At 39.5% G+C, this 18449-nt stretch overlaps 1 protein-coding gene across 2 annotated transcripts in view; it reads right to left on the bottom strand.

Moving 5' to 3' along the window:
* Window positions 1–4732: 4732 nt before the first annotated feature.
* LOC149012144 (binding partner of ACD11 1-like) overlaps window positions 4733–18449 on the bottom strand; it is a 45331-nt gene continuing 31614 nt past the window's right edge. The window contains exons 4-6 of one of the 2 annotated variants that reach the window (XM_089160034.1): window positions 6072–6155; window positions 5393–5979; window positions 4733–5225 (exon numbers count right to left, since the gene is read on the bottom strand). In XM_089160034.1, coding sequence (XP_089016160.1) covers window positions 5407–5979; window positions 6072–6155 — 657 coding nt within the window. In that variant the 3' untranslated portion in view covers window positions 4733–5225; window positions 5393–5406. The other variant, XM_089160033.1, reaches the window with a different exon arrangement.

Here is an 18449-nt window from a genome sequence, read left to right as displayed (position 1 = left end):
TTGTACTTCTTCACTAGCTTTCTACCCATAGTTTCAACTGATGAATGGAACTTACAAGGTTTGAAGGTAGAAGAAGACTTCATGAGAGTTTTTCAAACAGAAGACAAGTTTAGAACTCACAGTTGCAGTAAGCAGAGAAAATGGAAAAAAATGAAGTTGTTCAATTTATAGGTGGTGCAAATTTGAAATGAACGGCTTGGATCTCTTCAAATCAATGGTCATCAATGTGCAACATTCCCACTTCAATGACATTACATTGCTCAAGGAACATGGCAACGTGGTGGACGTTTTGAGTATCGTGCACATCATTACAAGGTACGCTATTAACTGACGTAACCGTTAGAGCAATTAATGCATCATGCACGTGGTTGTCAAAACTATTTCACTTCAGAGACGATTACACTTGTTGACAAACTCTTCCTCTTCTTAAGATTGCTCATGGCAAGTAACTCTTTGCATCAAGCTTTGATACAAAGATCAGGGGGCTAATGTTATATTCATTGTGGTTCAAACCATTAAACCATAATGAACCACACAATTGAGAATACTTGTCTCAAACTCGATTCGAAGGGTCCGTCTAGTACTTCTCGGCATGGCACTTCTTGGAAGAATGTTGGCTTCGAAGAACACTTCTTTTTGAATGCCACGTGGCATATAGGACTTCTCGGATAAACCCTTGTTAGGCACCCAAGATGCTACATCTCGGCAAAAGTAACTTTGTAAAGGGATTCGGCTCATCTTTATCCAAACGTCAATCAAGGCACTAAATTCAACATTTAATGCTTTGGAGCACATTAAATGCCCAACGCTCATCAAGAAGCCTCTCATTCACTCAAGCTTTTTTTGAGTATTGTTCCCTTACGTTTTGTCTGCTAAGTTAAAAGAATATTGTCACATCTGCACTCACCTGACTCTAAGCTTCTGATCAATTTGAGATAAGGTGGAGCAGGCTTGAAGCTTATCCAGGAAGATTGAGCTCTTAACTTGGTGATTAAGTAATCCATCATGCGTAATCTCAAGTTCTCAACCCCTCATCCTAATTTGGAAGATCGGCGGGCTATAATGCATCTTTGCCACATCAGAGGTATGAAATGGATTTATAAGCAACATACTCAGCACATATGAGGGTAAGCCCAATTACAATAACTCTAGCATTTATTCTCCTACAAGTTCAAAAGAAGACATTCCTTCTTGGAGCATTTACTCCTTCATTCAAAGATTTGTGTTTTCCTGAATCTGACTCAATCATTGGAGGTGGCTTCCCATCCAAGCAGATTTTGAAACAAAAATACCATTATAGAATCAAAAAGCGAAGCAGTGAACAATGATATGAGACCTTATGCACAAAATAAGGAAAATTAATGAGCGTAACTAATAAAGGAAGTGAACGCCAAGATCTAGAGGGATCGAATCAAAACATTGTCAATGGATCTAGCAACGAATGAGCCCCTTTATTTATTCTTTATATAGGATAAGATGTAAGGCTGGTCATAGACCAAAGAAGCAAGGTAGATGGATAGTCTATCACAAGCTCTCACAAACCTATTACGTTGACGCATTAGCCTCGTGCACACGGCTTTTTCACAGTGTCTCCTTGTCAGGCTAGAGACCATCCCGATTGAAAATTTATATATTTAATTAAGACCTTCTCCACCAACCTGTGCTATTGCGTGTGGTATTGCATGAAGGTTTTTGGCACGATACAAGCTTCAGTATTTGGCACCTTTTGGACGTAGGGCCAATTGAAAGCAAAAAGTGCTTTGTTTCCTTGTTCTAAGTTCACTCGCTCTTTAAGGCTTACTTCATGGGCTGTTGTGGGGCTACCCATCCCAACCAGGGGTATGCTGGGATTTGCAAAGAGCAGCACCTTACGATGTTCATGACCAATCGGATCTTGACGTACCAGTAGGTACCAAAGGACAGCATGAAAGAAGAACTAGCAGGCAGGAATGCTGCCTTTGCACCAACCTATGTGTTAGAGATAATGGATGCACAACCACGAACATAGAAGAACACAAGCAAAGCACACAAGGGGAATTTAAGGTGGTTCGGCAAAAACCTGCCTACGTCCACCAGAGAGAAAAAATGAGTTCCACTATTTCTAGGAAAACCTCACACCACTCTCACACCCACAAAGTGCTACCCTTGCTTGCCCCCCATCCTTATCCTCAGGATGGGTTCCCCAATCCCCTACAGGGATTGATTCCCCAATCTCCTACAGAAATCGATGCCTATAGGTTATCCCACAGAGACTATTTATAGGGAAACCTAAAACCCTAATCCCAATGTAATTACAATTTTACCCCAGTACTAGTAATTGACCCAAACCCTGTTTCAATTACAAATACAATCAAAAACCATAATTACATGGACCCACAGAATACAAGACACCCAAACCCAACAATCTCCACCTTGGCTTGAATTCTGCAAACCACCTTGAAGAAAACCGTTGATGATGTCTCTCTGTATCACCCGTCTCTATGTATCCACCACACCTTACACCTTATCGCATGGCCCACATCCCCTCCAAGGATGCTTTTGTTACCGCCATCACTAAACCAGCATGGTGCACACCCCGCACCTAGGGTGTCCCGTACAGCACATCGCCACTATACACGCATGACCCACATCCTCTCCAGGAATGTTTTTGTTATCGCCATCACTAAACCAGCATGGCTCACACCCCCACCTGGGGTGTCCTGTATAGCTCATCACCACTATACGACGTGACGTGGCTCCATCTCTCCTTTTGTCACAGCCGGCTCCGAGAGATCACTGTCACTTACCCAATCCAAAGCAAAAGTCACTCGCTTCTTTCCAGATTTGCCCTTGTTTTGCGCCTAAACAACTTGCAAATTCTATCTACTTGTACCCCTTGCCAAAGTGTCAACTGGAGCTCCACCTGTTTCAACACTACCTGTAAGCCTGTACAATTTATCTGATATGTGGCTTTCGTACCCATCAATCAATTGAAAGAACCTCACCATTGATTTCCATACAAACTCACAAAATCAATACCAACGGAGCGAAATTTCCTTGATCCGTCACATCCACTGAGTCTGGAACGTCCAAAAACCTTAGGAACGCTTAACTTCATACAAAAAACATTCGCACAAAATCATGTGGAAACAATATGTACGATATGATCCGATAATAAAAAAACAAAAGAAAATTCCCTCTTCTTTTTTCCGTCGTTTTCCCACCGAATCCCCCCCCCCTTTTTTCTTTTTTCTTTTCTTCTCTCTCTCCCTTTACGATTCTTCTCCCACGTTCCACTCACTCTTCTTCAATTTCTCAATTTTTTTTTCAAAGCAAAATAATCATGGAATAAAAAAAAATTCTTCTTCTTATGGTCAACAACCTCCTTGACCGTACAATTTTTTTTTTTTTGGCCATGATCTTAAACAAGATCGCCTTCTTCTCTTTCTTTCTTTCTTTTTTTTTTTCTTTTTTTTTTTTTTTTTTTTTAATTTTTTATTTTAAGTTCTCTGAGCTGATCCGCTCAAATCATAAGAAATAAAAAGATAACTTCACGATTCTAGATCAAGAATCGTACCTTCGATCATTCTTATATTCACCATTCTAGATCAAGAATCTTACCTTCGATCATTCGTCGAAGCCTTCTCCATTCTCTTGGTACCTATCCTCTTCTTTCTGGATCTTCGCACACCTCCGGCGACGATCCAACGAACCTCGCTCTGATACCACTTGTTAAGGATAATGGATGCACAACCACGAATAGAGAAGAACACAAGCAAAGCACACAAGGGAAATTTAACATTATTCGATAAAAACCTGCCTACGTCCATCAGAGAGAAAAATGAGTTCCACTATTTCTAGAAAAATCACACGCACAAAGTGCTACCCTTTGCTTGCCCACAAAGTGCTACCCACAAAGTGCTACCCTTTGCTTGCCCCTCATCCTTATCCTCAGGATGGGTTCCCCAATCCCCTAAAAGGATTGATTCCCCAATCTCCTACAGAGATTAATGCTTATAGGTTATCCCACGGAGACTATTTATAGGAAAACCTAAAACCCTAATCCCAATGTAATTACAATTTTACCCCAGTACTAGTAATTGACCCAAACCCTATTTCAATTACAAATACAATCTAAAACCATAATTTCATGGACCTACAGAATACAAGACACCCAAACCCAACACTATGATTCCAAATACAATCTAAAACCATAATTTCATGGACCTCCAGAATACAAGACACCCAAACCCAACACTATGATTCTTTGGAATCGTCCCTCATCAAGCGAGAGACCTTTGGCCAGACCTACCTTGATTTTCAAGGCTTGACTGGCTCTTATACCGTTTTTCTTTTTAGTATTTATTGAGTGGATACTTATTATAAGAAACTATAGCCTTCTATGGCTAAGAGAAAGAAAAGATGGCGCATGGCGCCTCAGGATAAGGCTTTTGAATGTTTAGTTGAAACAATGAGAAGGTCAGAATAGAATACAAAAAAATGTGGGAAAAAAAAGTAGCCGAATGGTCTCACATAGTCGATCATCTATCTATCTATAATATAAAAAGGTAGAGGTTCCTTTTTATGTAACTTAAATTGTTAGAGATACTTCTACCAAAAAACAAATATGTGGATTATCAAACAGGTCCGTGTGTGTATACCGAACTCGTGTAATCCATATCATTTATCTAAATGAATTTCTTTCTTACCAAAAAAATAAAACAGATAACAATAAAATATATGGGTCCCCTTGTCTTCAAAAAATAAAAATTCTAAAAGATTTTGTAACAAGAGCGGAAACAAACACTAAAAAAGTTATCCGCACAGTATCCTCACGCATTACTTTGATGTTAATAGATGCCCCTTTCCTTCATAGGAATTTCACAATATGGTTTGAAAAACATTCATCAGATTTCTGTATTGAATACCAACTCTTTTGGTTCAAAGTTGAGTTTAATTTGAAGAAACTATAGTGGGTTCCTCCATACGATTGGTTGTTGACATTAGCTTGAATAGGATCATAGATTCTAGGAACAGAAAGAAGATTAAATGATGTAGAAATAGGTACCAGAAACAGAAAAAAAGCTAAAAGCTTCAGGAATTTTGAATAATGTTGGGTTTTGTACTTCGCAATTCTGAGTTTTTTTCCGAGCAAACCTTCGGAGGAATTAATCATGGATGAGCCAGTGCACACAACCAATCAACCGTGACAAATGTATGTATCTTCAAAGATGATCACCAAGTATCTGAAATGGAATGTAAGATATAAAAAGAAAATCAAGTTAATAAAATAATCTATAGCAATCAAATCCACAGTGGCCGCAGCCTCTTCTACATATAGTACTCGAAAATTAAACAAAGCAAAGTAACATCACAGGTGATAGAATCACAATAGATAAGCAAAGATATTTACAGAATCTTAACCAATCAAAGGGTCAATCCATGTGCAGGGACAGGGCCAGGTTTGGAATGCTTGTCACCATCTTCAGCTTTTGGAGACTCAGACAATACCTCAGCATATGAATTCACCATTTCTCTTCTCTGTTCTTCCTCAACCATGCCAACCTTCTCTCTCGTCTTCTGCCCAACCTCGCCTGCTGCCTTGGCAACCTTATTGAAGGCACCAGTTACCCATGAAGCCCCTGTGAGTACATATCTATTTTTCATGAGGGCAGAACCAGCAGTACTGACCGACTGTTCAGCAGCTGCCAAAGCAGATTTTGTTTTTTCAGAAACATGAAATTTCTGGTCCATTTCCTTGACTTTGTCATTGACAACAGCAGTGCCCACGCTTATTTTCTCACTGAGCCCAATCTTTTTATCCAGGGAAGAAACCTTGGAAGTTGCTGTGGATGTGATCTGGTGCTTCTCATCTAAGGCCTTAGCTTTGTTAAGGGCATCCTTGCCCAAGATAAAACCCTTTGCAAGCATGCTGCTGACAACATCTTCTGCCTTTTGTACTGCAGTTTCAGCACTACCAGTAGCTTTGGTTTCCTTTGGCTAAGGAGATAAAGAAAAAACTATAAATTAGTCAGGAATATAGCGAAAAGAAATACACTGAAAGAAAACCACCCTTTGCAGTAGAAACTTACTGCAGGAGGGGCAATTGCACCAGCTGGTAACTGGTAATCTGGAGCTAATGTTATAGTGACAGATAGATCAATAATTGTTGCTCCCTGTGATGTCAGAAAAGGTTAAGAAACAAGGAAATACTTGGAGAACCACAAATCCATTTGACAAATAAATCATACTAATATTTGAGCCAAAGCCAGCACGAGGATATTTCCAAAAATAAATGTCAGGTAGAGACAAATAAGTGAAGAGGGTTCTTTGAGGAAACCTTCAAGTTTTGACCGGGATCTCATTGGCTGTTTAGAGTAGTAATAACCCGTAAATCTGTAATCACACAAATGAAAGGGTACTCTCTAAATTCTTCTTTTGAGTCCTAACCATGTAATGAACAGGAATACAGGGTTTCTGGTACCAATCTGATAAGTAGATGCACCTTACCCACTGCAGTTCAAAACAGAACCAACAAATGACAAATCTTTGTTGTTAAACATAGAGAGTTTATTACTACTCAAAGAACTGTGTTTATTTACAGTGCCCAATGGGGTGTTCATAGTTTATTAATAGAGGCAAACCTACTCTGAGTAGGAAACGGAATACATGTCTGAAAGTAAACAGGAAACAAGTCTGAAGTATATTAGGAAAAATAATATAGAAAAACAGATCTAAAGAAGGATTCCTGCTATGATTAGGATAGGGAATTTGTCCCTCTCTATTATATAGCAAGTGCTACCTAGCACCAGATAAAGGGGCATTTTAATCCCTCTCACAACACTCTCTCTCTCAAGATGGGACATTGATATCACACATGCCCATCTTGGTAAAAATAAGATGAAACATTCTTCTAACTAGTCCTTCAGTGAATACATTGGCTACTTGATCTTCAGATTTCACAAATGACATACAGATTATGCCACTTTCCAATTTCTCTTTTATAAAATACCTATCAATCTCCACATACTTTGTCCTGTCATGTTGCACTGGATTATGCACAATGCTTATATCAGTTTTGTTGTCATAATAGAGCATAATAGGAAGGAGCACTAGCATACTCAGATCTTCCAATGGACCACGAAGCTAGAACAATTCACAAACCCCTTGAGCCATAGCTTGAAATTCTACTTGAACACTTAATCTTATAATTTTGCTTCTTACTTTGCCAAGTAACCAGATTCACGCCAACCAAAGTACAGTATCCTGAGGTGGACTTCCAATCATGTGAACCTCCCCAATCCACATCAATATAAGCTTCAATATAGAGATGATTATGTGGGGATAGGAGAACACATTCGCTTGGAATTTATTTCAAATAATGAAGAATTCGAAAGGCGGCAAACATATAATTGGTATACAGATCATGCATGAATTGACTCATGATGCTTATTGCAGCAACAATGTCAGGTTGTGTATGAAATAGGTAGATTAGTTTTCCCACCTGTCAATGATAACAGCCTTTATCAACAAGTCCCCCTTCTTTGTCTTTGACCTAGGTAGCAACTTCTACAGGTTGTGTACGAAATAGGTAGATTAGTTTTCCCACCTGTCATTGATTACAGCCTTTATCAACATGCCCCCCTTCTTTGTCTTTGATCTAGGTAGCAACTTCTAGAGGAATATCACAAGGATGACAACCTAGTAGGCCTGTTTCAAATAACAAGTCTAGGACATACTTTCTTTGAGATAGAAATATGCCTTCAGCTCAATAAGCGATTTTAATCCCTACAGTTATCCTCGATCTTTTATTTTAAACACATGATTCAGGAATTCTTTTTTCAATTTTAGTATTTCTCAACCATCGTTGCTTATCTCAACTATATCAACATAGACAATTAGAATAGTAACCTAGGACTTCTTTTGATGAAGAGGGTGTGATCAACATTACTTTGTTTAATATCCAACATACTTTAGCCCATATGGTGCACGTCAGAGTTTGCAAACTTTTCCCTAGGTCTTGTTACTAGAGAAACTAGGAGGAGTTTCCATGTAGACTTCTTCTAGTTTTCCATGTAAAAAAAGCAATCTTTACATATAACTGTTGAAGATTCAATCCCAAGTTAATAGAACATGTAAGTAATACTCTTAGCAGGGTTCAGCTTTGCAACAAGTGTCTCCTTATTGTCAGTCCCAAATGTTTGGGAGAATCTTTTAGTAACTAGTCTAGCATTATATTGATCTATAGATCCATAATTGTTCTACTTCACAACAAACATTTGTGTGCAACCAACAAGTATCTTGCCTGAAGGAAGAACGACAAGCTACCAAGTCTTATTTTTGTCAAGTGCTTTCATTTCTTCCAACATCCCTGCCTTCCACATAGGATCAGCATAAACCTCTTGCCACTTCTATGGGATAGGCGCAGAAGGAAGAGAAGAGACAAACTATGTGCATTTCCTAACACCCTTACGAAAGGTTATGGGTTGTCAAAGAGAAGGATCTATCGAGGGATGAAGCAAGTGGAGATCCAGGCTCTGGTTTTGGAGAGGATTCTAGTAGTAGTAAAGGGGCTTTGGTAGTGGTCTCTTGTCGACGTTTGTGAAAGTATGACTTTAAAATACTGTTACCAAGAGTCTATTGTTCATTTGTCCCGAGATACCTCTACTAGGAATTTAGGTCTCCCCCTCACTAGGCATCTTTGGCTCATCTGTCTACAGCTGCTTTGACTGCACAGTAGATGGCTAGTCTGTGGGTGACTACTCTACAGGTGGCTTCTGCGGTTGTTGCCCCATATCATCTTCAATTGTTGGAAAACTTCTAGGTCGGTCGACATATTTTCACCAGAAATATTCCCCCACCACCCCCCCCGTGGAAAAGAGTCAAGGTATAATAGGATGAGGCTTCAAGACATCCACAGAAACATAATTTGCGAGATGGAAGACAGTAACAACCATAACACTTTTGAGAAGGAGAATATCCCACAAAGATGCATCAAATGCTACATGGATCAAACTTGCTAGTATGATGATGATTGTGATGTAGAAGCCACAGCCAAACACTCTAGGGGGAAGCAAAAATGGTTCTTTCCCAGGAGGACAAATTCTGCTTTGAACTCAAGAATGCAAGAAGGCATACGATTAATCAGATAGGTGGCAGTGAGAAAAGCATCACTCCAATTTTTGATGGAACATTCCAACAAGGCACAAGCAACCTCCAACAAGTGTTGCATTTTTCTTTCCACCACGCCATTCTAAGCAAGAGTATCAACATAACTGATTTGAAGGAGAATACCATGATCTACCAAGTATGCTTGAAAAAGTGTGCTTCATATATTCCCTGCCATTATCAGTATGGAGCACTTTGATGCCATCGAGCTAGGTTTGTACCCTCTTCAAGAATACTTGGAAGCACTCAAAGACTTCACTCTTATGGCACAATAGGTATACCCAAGTGGCTAAGTCTAACAGTCAATAAGGCTACAAACAACAAATGACCAGAAATAGAATTACAACGAGTGGGGACCCTATTCATTAGGAAATAACTAAATCAAAAGGATGGTCACTTGTAGTATTAGATGGGAATAACTAGAGCGCATTGTTTAGCAAAAATACACACCACACAAAAAAGAAACTCCTCTTTACTACAATTGCTTATATATCTAAAGGGAAGGAAAGGTTTTAATAAGAGGGTGACCAAGCCTCTAACGGAGATGTTCAATATCTGAGGCGACTGAGTGAATATGAGGTGTTGGTGAAGAAGTTGCAGGTTGAAACCATTTTGCAGCTTACAATATCCAATCATCCTCTCTGTCACAAGATACTGAAGAACACAATGAGAAGGTTAAAAAAAAGAAGAAGAAGAAGGTAATTTTGCAGTTTAAACCCCAAGTAAGGAGATAGGGCTATGATGGAAGAGCAAGTGAGCAACAAATAGACCCTTTCCCAAAAATAAAGGAGAGGGACCATTTGCCATAGGACTATGTCTTTTCTAAACAAAGGGATATATTGATGAAAGTGAGTGGAAGAACCAGTCATGTGATCTGTAGCCTCAGGGTTGATAATTCAAGAGTTTGATATAGTTGAAGCACAAAAGGGCAGGCTAGAAATACCTGAGTGGGCTTTATGATTACCAGAAGTAGCAGAGGCAGCCGTATATGTAATAGGGGTTGTGGGGGCAGCTCATAGTAATCGGAAAAAAGCTTGTAGTTCCTTGTTGGAGAGCTTGGAGACAGTTGCAATAGAAGGTGCAGAGTCAGCTTCAGTCTTTCCCCAATTCTTTCCACAACTAGCCTTTCTTTTTGCTTCGAAGTCTGCAGGCTTCCTGTGCTTCATCAACATTTTTCTTTTGTATGCTATGGCTTACCATAGTGTTCACCTTTGATAACTTACTTTGGTGCCTCGATACTATTTTCAGTCTTAGTCTGAAGGGCTGACCTTTCAGGTGTAAAGTAAGGGAGCATTGCAGCAAGACGACAATCTTCAATATGCACAAAGGCGTATGATTCCTCTAAGGTGGGAAAAAGATCTCAGCTGAGAAACTGAAACCTAATAAGATCAAACTCAACATTAAGTCATGCTAAGAAATTATATACTCAGGTCTCATCAAAGTGCTTGCAGTAGGCTACAATGTCTTCAGCATTATTTAGTTGAAAGGTGTTATAGTGGTCTATCTTCTGCCACAATACACTCAAAGTGATGCAGTACTGAAAGACTGTCATCTCCTTCTGTTTTGTTTCATGAACTTTCTTGAGGAGTTCATAGACTTGAGCCCTATTTTCAACTTTACCATGTGTATTGAGAAATATTCTTAACACTAGCAACAATGTCTAATAGTAGGAAAGTGTGGTGTAACCTTGATTCCATATATCTCATTAAAAAGACTACCACCAAAGAGTCATGTGCAAACCATGAATCTTGTGCTGATCCAAGGTTTTAGTTTCACAGCAATGCCTGTAACACATCCTAGAAGCCCTCTGCTAGTTATAGTAATTTAGGCAGATCCTAACCACATTGGATAGTGTGACCCATCTAGGATTGTCAGAGGGAACCAAGGGGCTGGTAGTCATTCTTGTCAGGATTGTCAGGTGTAGTAGTTATAGGTTCTGCTGTTGTATTATATTCCAATGTAGCCATCTACCAATTTTAGGGTTTCAGACTAATGGTATATGGGTAATAATTAGAAAAGAATTACAACCGGCTTTTAAGGTAACTAGGCCACAGAAAGGAAAATTACAACCTATAAAGATCTGAACTGTTTTACTGATGCTTGTCCAGATTCCTGAATACAGCCCTAGGAACATATTGCAAAAAAGAGAGAATTTACAATCCAAAATTCTGTTCTGATATTGATTACAACCCTAAAGAGATTGTAAGAACGGATGCAAAACCTGCTAAGGTACAGCAGCAAGAGAAGGAAAAAAGAAAGAAAGAAAAAAAAACCCAGTTCTGCTGCAAGGTTAGGTCCCAAAGAAAACCCTTTAGGTCAGGGGAGAACAGGTTCAAAGTAGCACTGGGTAAAGCCTTTTATTTAATTTTAAGTCATAGAAGAAGGAAGCAAGAGGGCAGCAGTTTGGTCCATATAATTCCCTCACTGCTGTCTTCAAGGGGTAAGGCAAATTAAGGCAGCGACTGGGATTTTATTAAAAAACCTGCAACTGACTTACTTGATGAGGCTGCAGTAATAATTTGAGACCTTTGAGAAGGCCAGCAGTTGTAAAAGTAGATCATATAGGATTAGAGCTAGGTCCTATAATAATTAAAGTTTCTTGTATTTCATTGTTGGTAATGGTTGATAAGAATCATATATCGAACAAAATGATGGGAAGAAAATTTCTTTTATTATAATCTCTGAAATATCAATATGATTTGACAAGAAATAAAGTTCTTATTTTAATTAATCAAAACATCAAACCGATAAAAACATTGTTTGGATTTGATGATAAATTTTTGCAAAACATGTTTAGCATACCAGTGTTGAGTAATTTATTGCAAGGTTGTCAAGGTGACCAAAGCGGTTGGGGTTCTACCTAGGCAATTAGGCAACAAAGCAGCGCCTAAGCAGCAATAAGGCGACCAAAGCGGTTAGGTCAAATTTTTTCAAAACAACTACTTTTAAGCTGATAAATTTCTATTATACGTTGTTGTGGAGAATATATAGCCTGAGGGGTCCCCTCGGAAGTAAACACACCCCATTCGGATGAAGTGTGTTATACCCTCAGGATGAATGGCGGAACCATGGTGGGAGATCTCGCTGAGATCTTGCGAGATATCTCGCTATTTATGCATAGCAAGATCTGAGAGATGGTAGATCTCGCCGAGATATTGGCGAGATCTCGCCAACGGCCAATTTTTGGCTGCTTTAGGGGCTTTAAAAAGCCCCTGTCTCGCTCAAGAGAGGCATATCTCGCCTCTCTCGAGCCCTTCTCTCGCTAAGTTGCCATTTTTTGCCGGAAAACTCAAATTTTGGCCGGAATTTGTTGGGGATTCAACATAGCAACATCATCAACTCATCTACAACAACAAATTCAAGCATATTTCAAGTGATTCAAGTCTATTTCAAGTGATCTTCAAGAAATGTAAGATTTTCCCCCAAATTTGAATTTTTTCAAATACAAAGTTCTACAATGATTGAATAAGTGTGGTATAAATATATGTTGATGATCAAGCTTTGATCTACACTTTCCTGGAAAAAAATTTTAATTTTCTGTTATTATTTTTTAAAATTTTTCGTATTTAAAAAATATATTATCTAAAAAATTAAAATTAAAGATTATAAATAAATACTTATGATATGAATGTGATTATTATTTATGTTTAACTACATTTAGAGGGCTACAATCTCATGTATTAATATTATGATTATCATGCTTGCTGTATTTATTTTTATTTTTTATTAAATAATTAAATAAAATAATTATGAAAAATAATATTTTATTAAAAATTTATCTTCTTTTTTTTTTTTCTTTTTTTTAATGATGCTTATATTATTTAGTTTATTTTAAAAATACACACATGTCTTATTGAGCATTGTATATATGTTATCTTAGAACAAAGTGTGTGTTTTGTTGTTTTATAAATTATTTTTACATAAAATATTATAAAAAAATAATATGTTATAAAAAATTTATCTGTTTTTTTTTTTAAATGATGCTCTCATATTATGTAGTTTATTTTAAAAATACAAACATGTTTGTTTGAGCACTGTATATATGTTATCTTAGAAGAAAGTGTGTGTTTTGTTGTTTTATAAATTATTTTTACATGTTTTTATGTATCTAAAAATTATTCTAATGATTATTTGGGAACATTCATGTATGTATTTCAGACTTTCAGTGCTATACATTTGAATGTTAAATGGCAACTAGTGGGAGTGGCGGCACTGGTAGTGGGACTCAGGACATTGCTTGGCAACATGGGGATCCACTGACTGCTGACAAGAATAAATCCCGAAGCAAGTATTGCCTCAAGACTTTGAATTCTGGTGGTTCAACCAGATTAAAGCAACATTTGGCTGGTGGTTACAAAGATGTTTCCAAGTGTCCCAAGGTTCCTTATGAAGTGCAAAAAGCAATTGCAGCAACTTTAAGGGGAGGGAAACAAAAAAAAGATGAGATGGCACAAAAGCAAAGGGAAATTGAGGACACAGTGCTATCTAGACCTATTCTTGATGTTGATGAGGAGTTAAGCGACAAAGAAGAGAGGAGGAGGGTTATGGGTATTGAATCATGCGCCGAATGGAGACAGATGAAGGCTGCAATGGAAGCTAGCAGACAATCCTTACATGCTGAGAGTGTGAGGCAATATAAACAGACAAGGGGAGCAGGTGGTTCGGGGTCAGGGGCATCCATGCCACCTAGACATAGTTTTCAGGGAAATGAGACTGAGAGGACTGAGAGGACCGAAAGGAGGAGGAGGAAGACTAGACATTATAATTCCACATTTGACCAAGACCCCTCCCTCTTCAACCAACAAGACATCTATCAAAGAAGCATTCCATATATGTTTGTTGGAGGTAGAGAAGGCAGTAGGGAGGAGGAAGCTAGGTTGGCAATCAGCAAATTCATGCTCTACAACAACATTGTAGCCAATGTAGCCAAAACACCATACTATCAGGGGATGATCAATGCAGTTGCTAGGGCAGGTGTAGGGGTTAAAGGCCCAAGTGCTTGGGAAATAATGAATAAATATTTACCCAAGGTAAAGCAGGAGGTGGATGAATACATTGGTTCATTGAAGGAAAAATGGAGTACATATGGTGTTACTGTGATGGCTGATGGATGGAGTAGTCCTACTAAATAGTCCATCATTAATTTCACGGCAAGCTGCAATAGAAAGACAGTCTTCCTTAAGTCAGTGGATGCCTTAAATAAGATCAAAGATGTTGACTACCTTTACAAGCTTCTTAGGGAGGTGGTCCTCGAGGTAGGGCGAAAGAATGTTGTTCAAATTGTCACAGATAATGGTGCTAACTTCAAAAAAACTGGTGAAATGTTGATGAGGAAGAAGAGCAGCAGGATCCACCTCTTTTGGACACCATGTGCAGCTCATTCGATTGATCTTATGTTGAAGGACTTGGGGAAAAGAAAGTCAATCAATACTATGGTTGAGAGGGCTAGAAGGGTAAGTAATTTTATTTATAACCATTGTTATGTGCTGAAGATGATGAGGAACCACTGTAAGGGTGATCTAGTCAGACCTGGCTTGACTAGATTCGCCACCAACTATGTAGCTTTGAAAAGCTTCCAGAAGAAAGTGGTGGGTCTTCGGCACATGTTTGCAAGTGAGGAGTGGTTTGGTTGGCGTGGATCCAACCATCTTAATGCAGTACTAGCCCAACAAACCATTGCTGATGATTCCTTTTGGTGGCAGCTGAATAGGACACTGGGCATTATAGAGCCTATTGTGTTTGTTTTAAGGATGGTGGATTCGGAGAAGAAGCCCACAATGCCCCACATATATGCTGCCCTCCAGCAAATGAAAGAGTTGGTTAGAGCTGCTGCCCCTAGCTCTTTCAAATCCTACGAGAGGATCATCGATAATAGATGGGAGATGCACTTGATGCATCCTTTGCACTTGGCTGGTGAGTCACTTTTAAGTCTTTAAGTTTTTGTTGTATACTTTAATTTACATTATTTATTTGTTATAAGTTATAACTTATAATTTATAAACAAATAAACAACCAAATCACTAAGTCACTAACCAAATTTTTTATTTCCACAATGCAAGCTTACTACCTCAACCTAAAGTACCATTACAAGAATGATTTGGGGCTTGATGTAAAGTTGATGACTGCGGTGCAAGACGTGGTGGAGAAGCTTGTGTCAAATCCCGTCATGCAAGGGACAATTAATGGAGAGGTGAGAACTTATTCAATTGTTTCTTCTTGCATTAGTGCATTAAGCATATACACAATACAATAATTGAAGAATTGGTGTACAGATCAGGGAGTTCAGGGATGCCTCTGGGAGTTTTGGAAAGCCTTCTGCAATTGCAACTAGGCAAAAAACTGATCCTGGTAAATAGTCCACTACTCTATAAGTCATTAAGTCTATAAGTCTATAACTCTATAAATGATAATTGATAAATTATATAAATATAAAGATTTACTTGCCTAATGCATTCATATTTTTGGTTATGCAGCTGACTGGTGGGTGCTATATGGAACTAGTGCGCCAAATCTCAGGGACATAGCAATTAAAGTACTCTCACAAACTTGCTCATCCTCTGGTTGCGAGAGGAACTGGAGCACCTTCTCGTTCATCCATAGTAAGGTACGGAACAGATTGGAAAGTAAGAGGCTCAAGGACTTAGTGTATGTGCATTACAACATGTGATTAAGAGTAGGGCACATACAAGATGATATAGATGACGACAATCGTGAACCAATTGAGTTGATTGATGTATTCCACGAGCCCCCCACAGAAGATGAGGAAGATGATGTCATATATCAGTGGGTTAGGGATCAAGGTGGCCTAGTGCTGGATGGGCCAGGAGGGTAGCCGTATCCTACCATTGTTGCTGCTATGGGCCCAGATGCTGTGGCTGAGCACTTATCTTCTGATGAGGGTCAGGCTGTTGTAGCGGCATCAGAAGGACGACCAACTGTACCATTTGAGGAGCCACCTGGTCGATTTGAAACAACTAAGGTGACAACTAGTAGTGGGGATTCAGATGATGCCGATGATACTAGAGGACCAAGTGGCCCAAGTCAGCCATTGAGTTCGAGTCATGGAGGCAGTCAGGCTGGTCGTGTTTCGGGTGGAAGTCAGCGCGAACAAAGGGAGTCACCTCCACCAGGTCCGAGTCATCCGACACATGCAAGCCACAGTTCCCCTATCTCTCGGACTTATGCTAGGAGTAGGAAGAGCATATCAAACCAAGGGCAGGGGCAACCGAATGATGATGTGAGCATGCATGATCTTGAATTGAACATGGGAAGCATGAGCCTAGATCATGGTCAGAGTGATTCACAATAGCAGAGTTTGGACACTTGCCTGTCATCCGGGTACCACTACAGGGATCACAACACCGGGTCAGATTACAGTGGGTATTCTTCTTATGGAGATCATACTATTCCTCAAGACCCTGCACCTGGAGAGTACACATATGGGAGTGAAGGTGGATTGTTAACTGAGTGGTTTAGAAACCCCTACCTAGATACTCAACAACAATGGCTCTTTCACCCACCCACGATTGACGGTTATCCCAAAGTGCTCCTTTAGTATTCTGACATGGAGACATATCAGTTCCATATAAACCGATATGTGACATACTTCAGTGATGGATTAACTTGGGAGTCATATGTGGCCACCGTTCAGAATCAATTGATGCAGAATGCTGAGTCATACAGTCATACTCTCATACTCTTAGGCTTAGTTTTGTAAGTTGTAAGTTGTAATTTTGACATTTTTAGTCTTAGTCTTGTAAGTTGTAAGTTGTAATCTTCTTAATTCTTATGGTTGTAAAATTTTGAAGACATTTAAGTATTTAACAATTTATTACTTTGAATCTTTGATAGTTTGAACTTCGATCACTTGTTGACTTGAATACTTAATGTGTAATGTTATTGTATTTGATACTTGATAGTTGATAGTTGATAAATGATAACGCATTAACTTGAATTACTTGTTATCTTTACATTACAATATTACATGTTGTCTCTAAGACTAAAACTCTAAGTCTCTAACCTTACATTTCACAGAATTTCGGTTTTACACATAGGGTCAACTTAGGAGACATAGTTAGGGTTATCTTCTCACAAATCTAAGGCCACCAATATGTTCAAAAGGCCTTAAATAGGCTAAATACCAAGTTTCAACCCAACTAGAGCCCTAAAACCCACCGAGATGGGCCACCGAGACTACCGCCATTTTTTAGGTAGATCTCGACCGAGATCTCGCTTTTTTTGAGTGGCGAGATCTCGCTCCCACCATGGGTGGAACCCCCTCGGGAGGGACACACCCCCACTCGAGTAGGTGTGTCCCCCTCCCTCAGGAGACTCAGAAAACCCCCTCGGGAGGGACACACACACCCACTCGGGTAGGTGTGATCCCCTCCCTCGGGAGATTCAAAGAACCCCCTCGGGAGGGACACACACACCCACTTGGGTAGGTGTGTTCCCCTCCCTCGGGAGATTTAGAGAACCCACTCGGGAGGGACACATACACGGTGTATGATACACCCACTCGGGTAGGTGTGTTCCCCTCCCTCGGGAGACTCAGAAAACCCCCTCGGGAGGGACACACACACCCACTCAGGTAGATGTGCTCCCCTCCCTCGGGAGACTCAGAGAACTCTTTTGGGAGAAAGCACACACCCACTCGGGCAGGTGCGTATTATCCCCTCGTGAGCCATGCATGAGATAAGTTCGAAAGGTAAGAAGACCTTCAATACTAAGTCCAAGAGTGACGTTGAAGACGACTAAGTTAAAAGGGTCAGTTAGAGATAACTACCCACCATATCCGTTCTGAGACTTGGGGAGATGGATAAGCGAATAACGGCTCTATTAGGCCCGCCAAAGAAGGGAACGTGCTCCCTAAGATCTCTCACCCACTCTTCAACTGAATAGGCGAAATTCAAGGAGACACCGCCTCCAGGTATCCTTTATATAAACCTTCATCCTACAAGGAGAAAGGTATGAAATTCATCTTACTTTTAGTCTCTACACCTTGAGAACCATCTCAAGGTCTTCTATTGTTGCCTAGACTAACTTGGGCGTCGGAGGCGGTTCCCCAGCCAAGACAAGGTCAGTCCGTTCTTGTTTTCTTTGTGAGTGTAGGCATCTTAGCTACTTGTATTCAGTTGGAGAAGCCTCCAAGAGGTTGTTCAACTATCCGCCTCTCAAAGAAGTTCTAGACGCAACATACGCTAAACAAACATTCAAGAATCACATTCATCTTAAAAAAAAAAAGCATTCAAGAATCATAATTATGAAAGATTATTCAAAAAGGAACACAAGCTTAAGTTCAT

Source organism: Hakea prostrata, chromosome 6 (assembly GCF_041222555.1).
Source record: "Hakea prostrata isolate BN-2017 chromosome 6, UWA_Hpros_2, whole genome shotgun sequence".
Classification (NCBI taxonomy): Eukaryota; Viridiplantae; Streptophyta; class Magnoliopsida; order Proteales; family Proteaceae; genus Hakea; species Hakea prostrata.
This window is presented reverse-complemented; position numbering and strand designations above follow the sequence as displayed.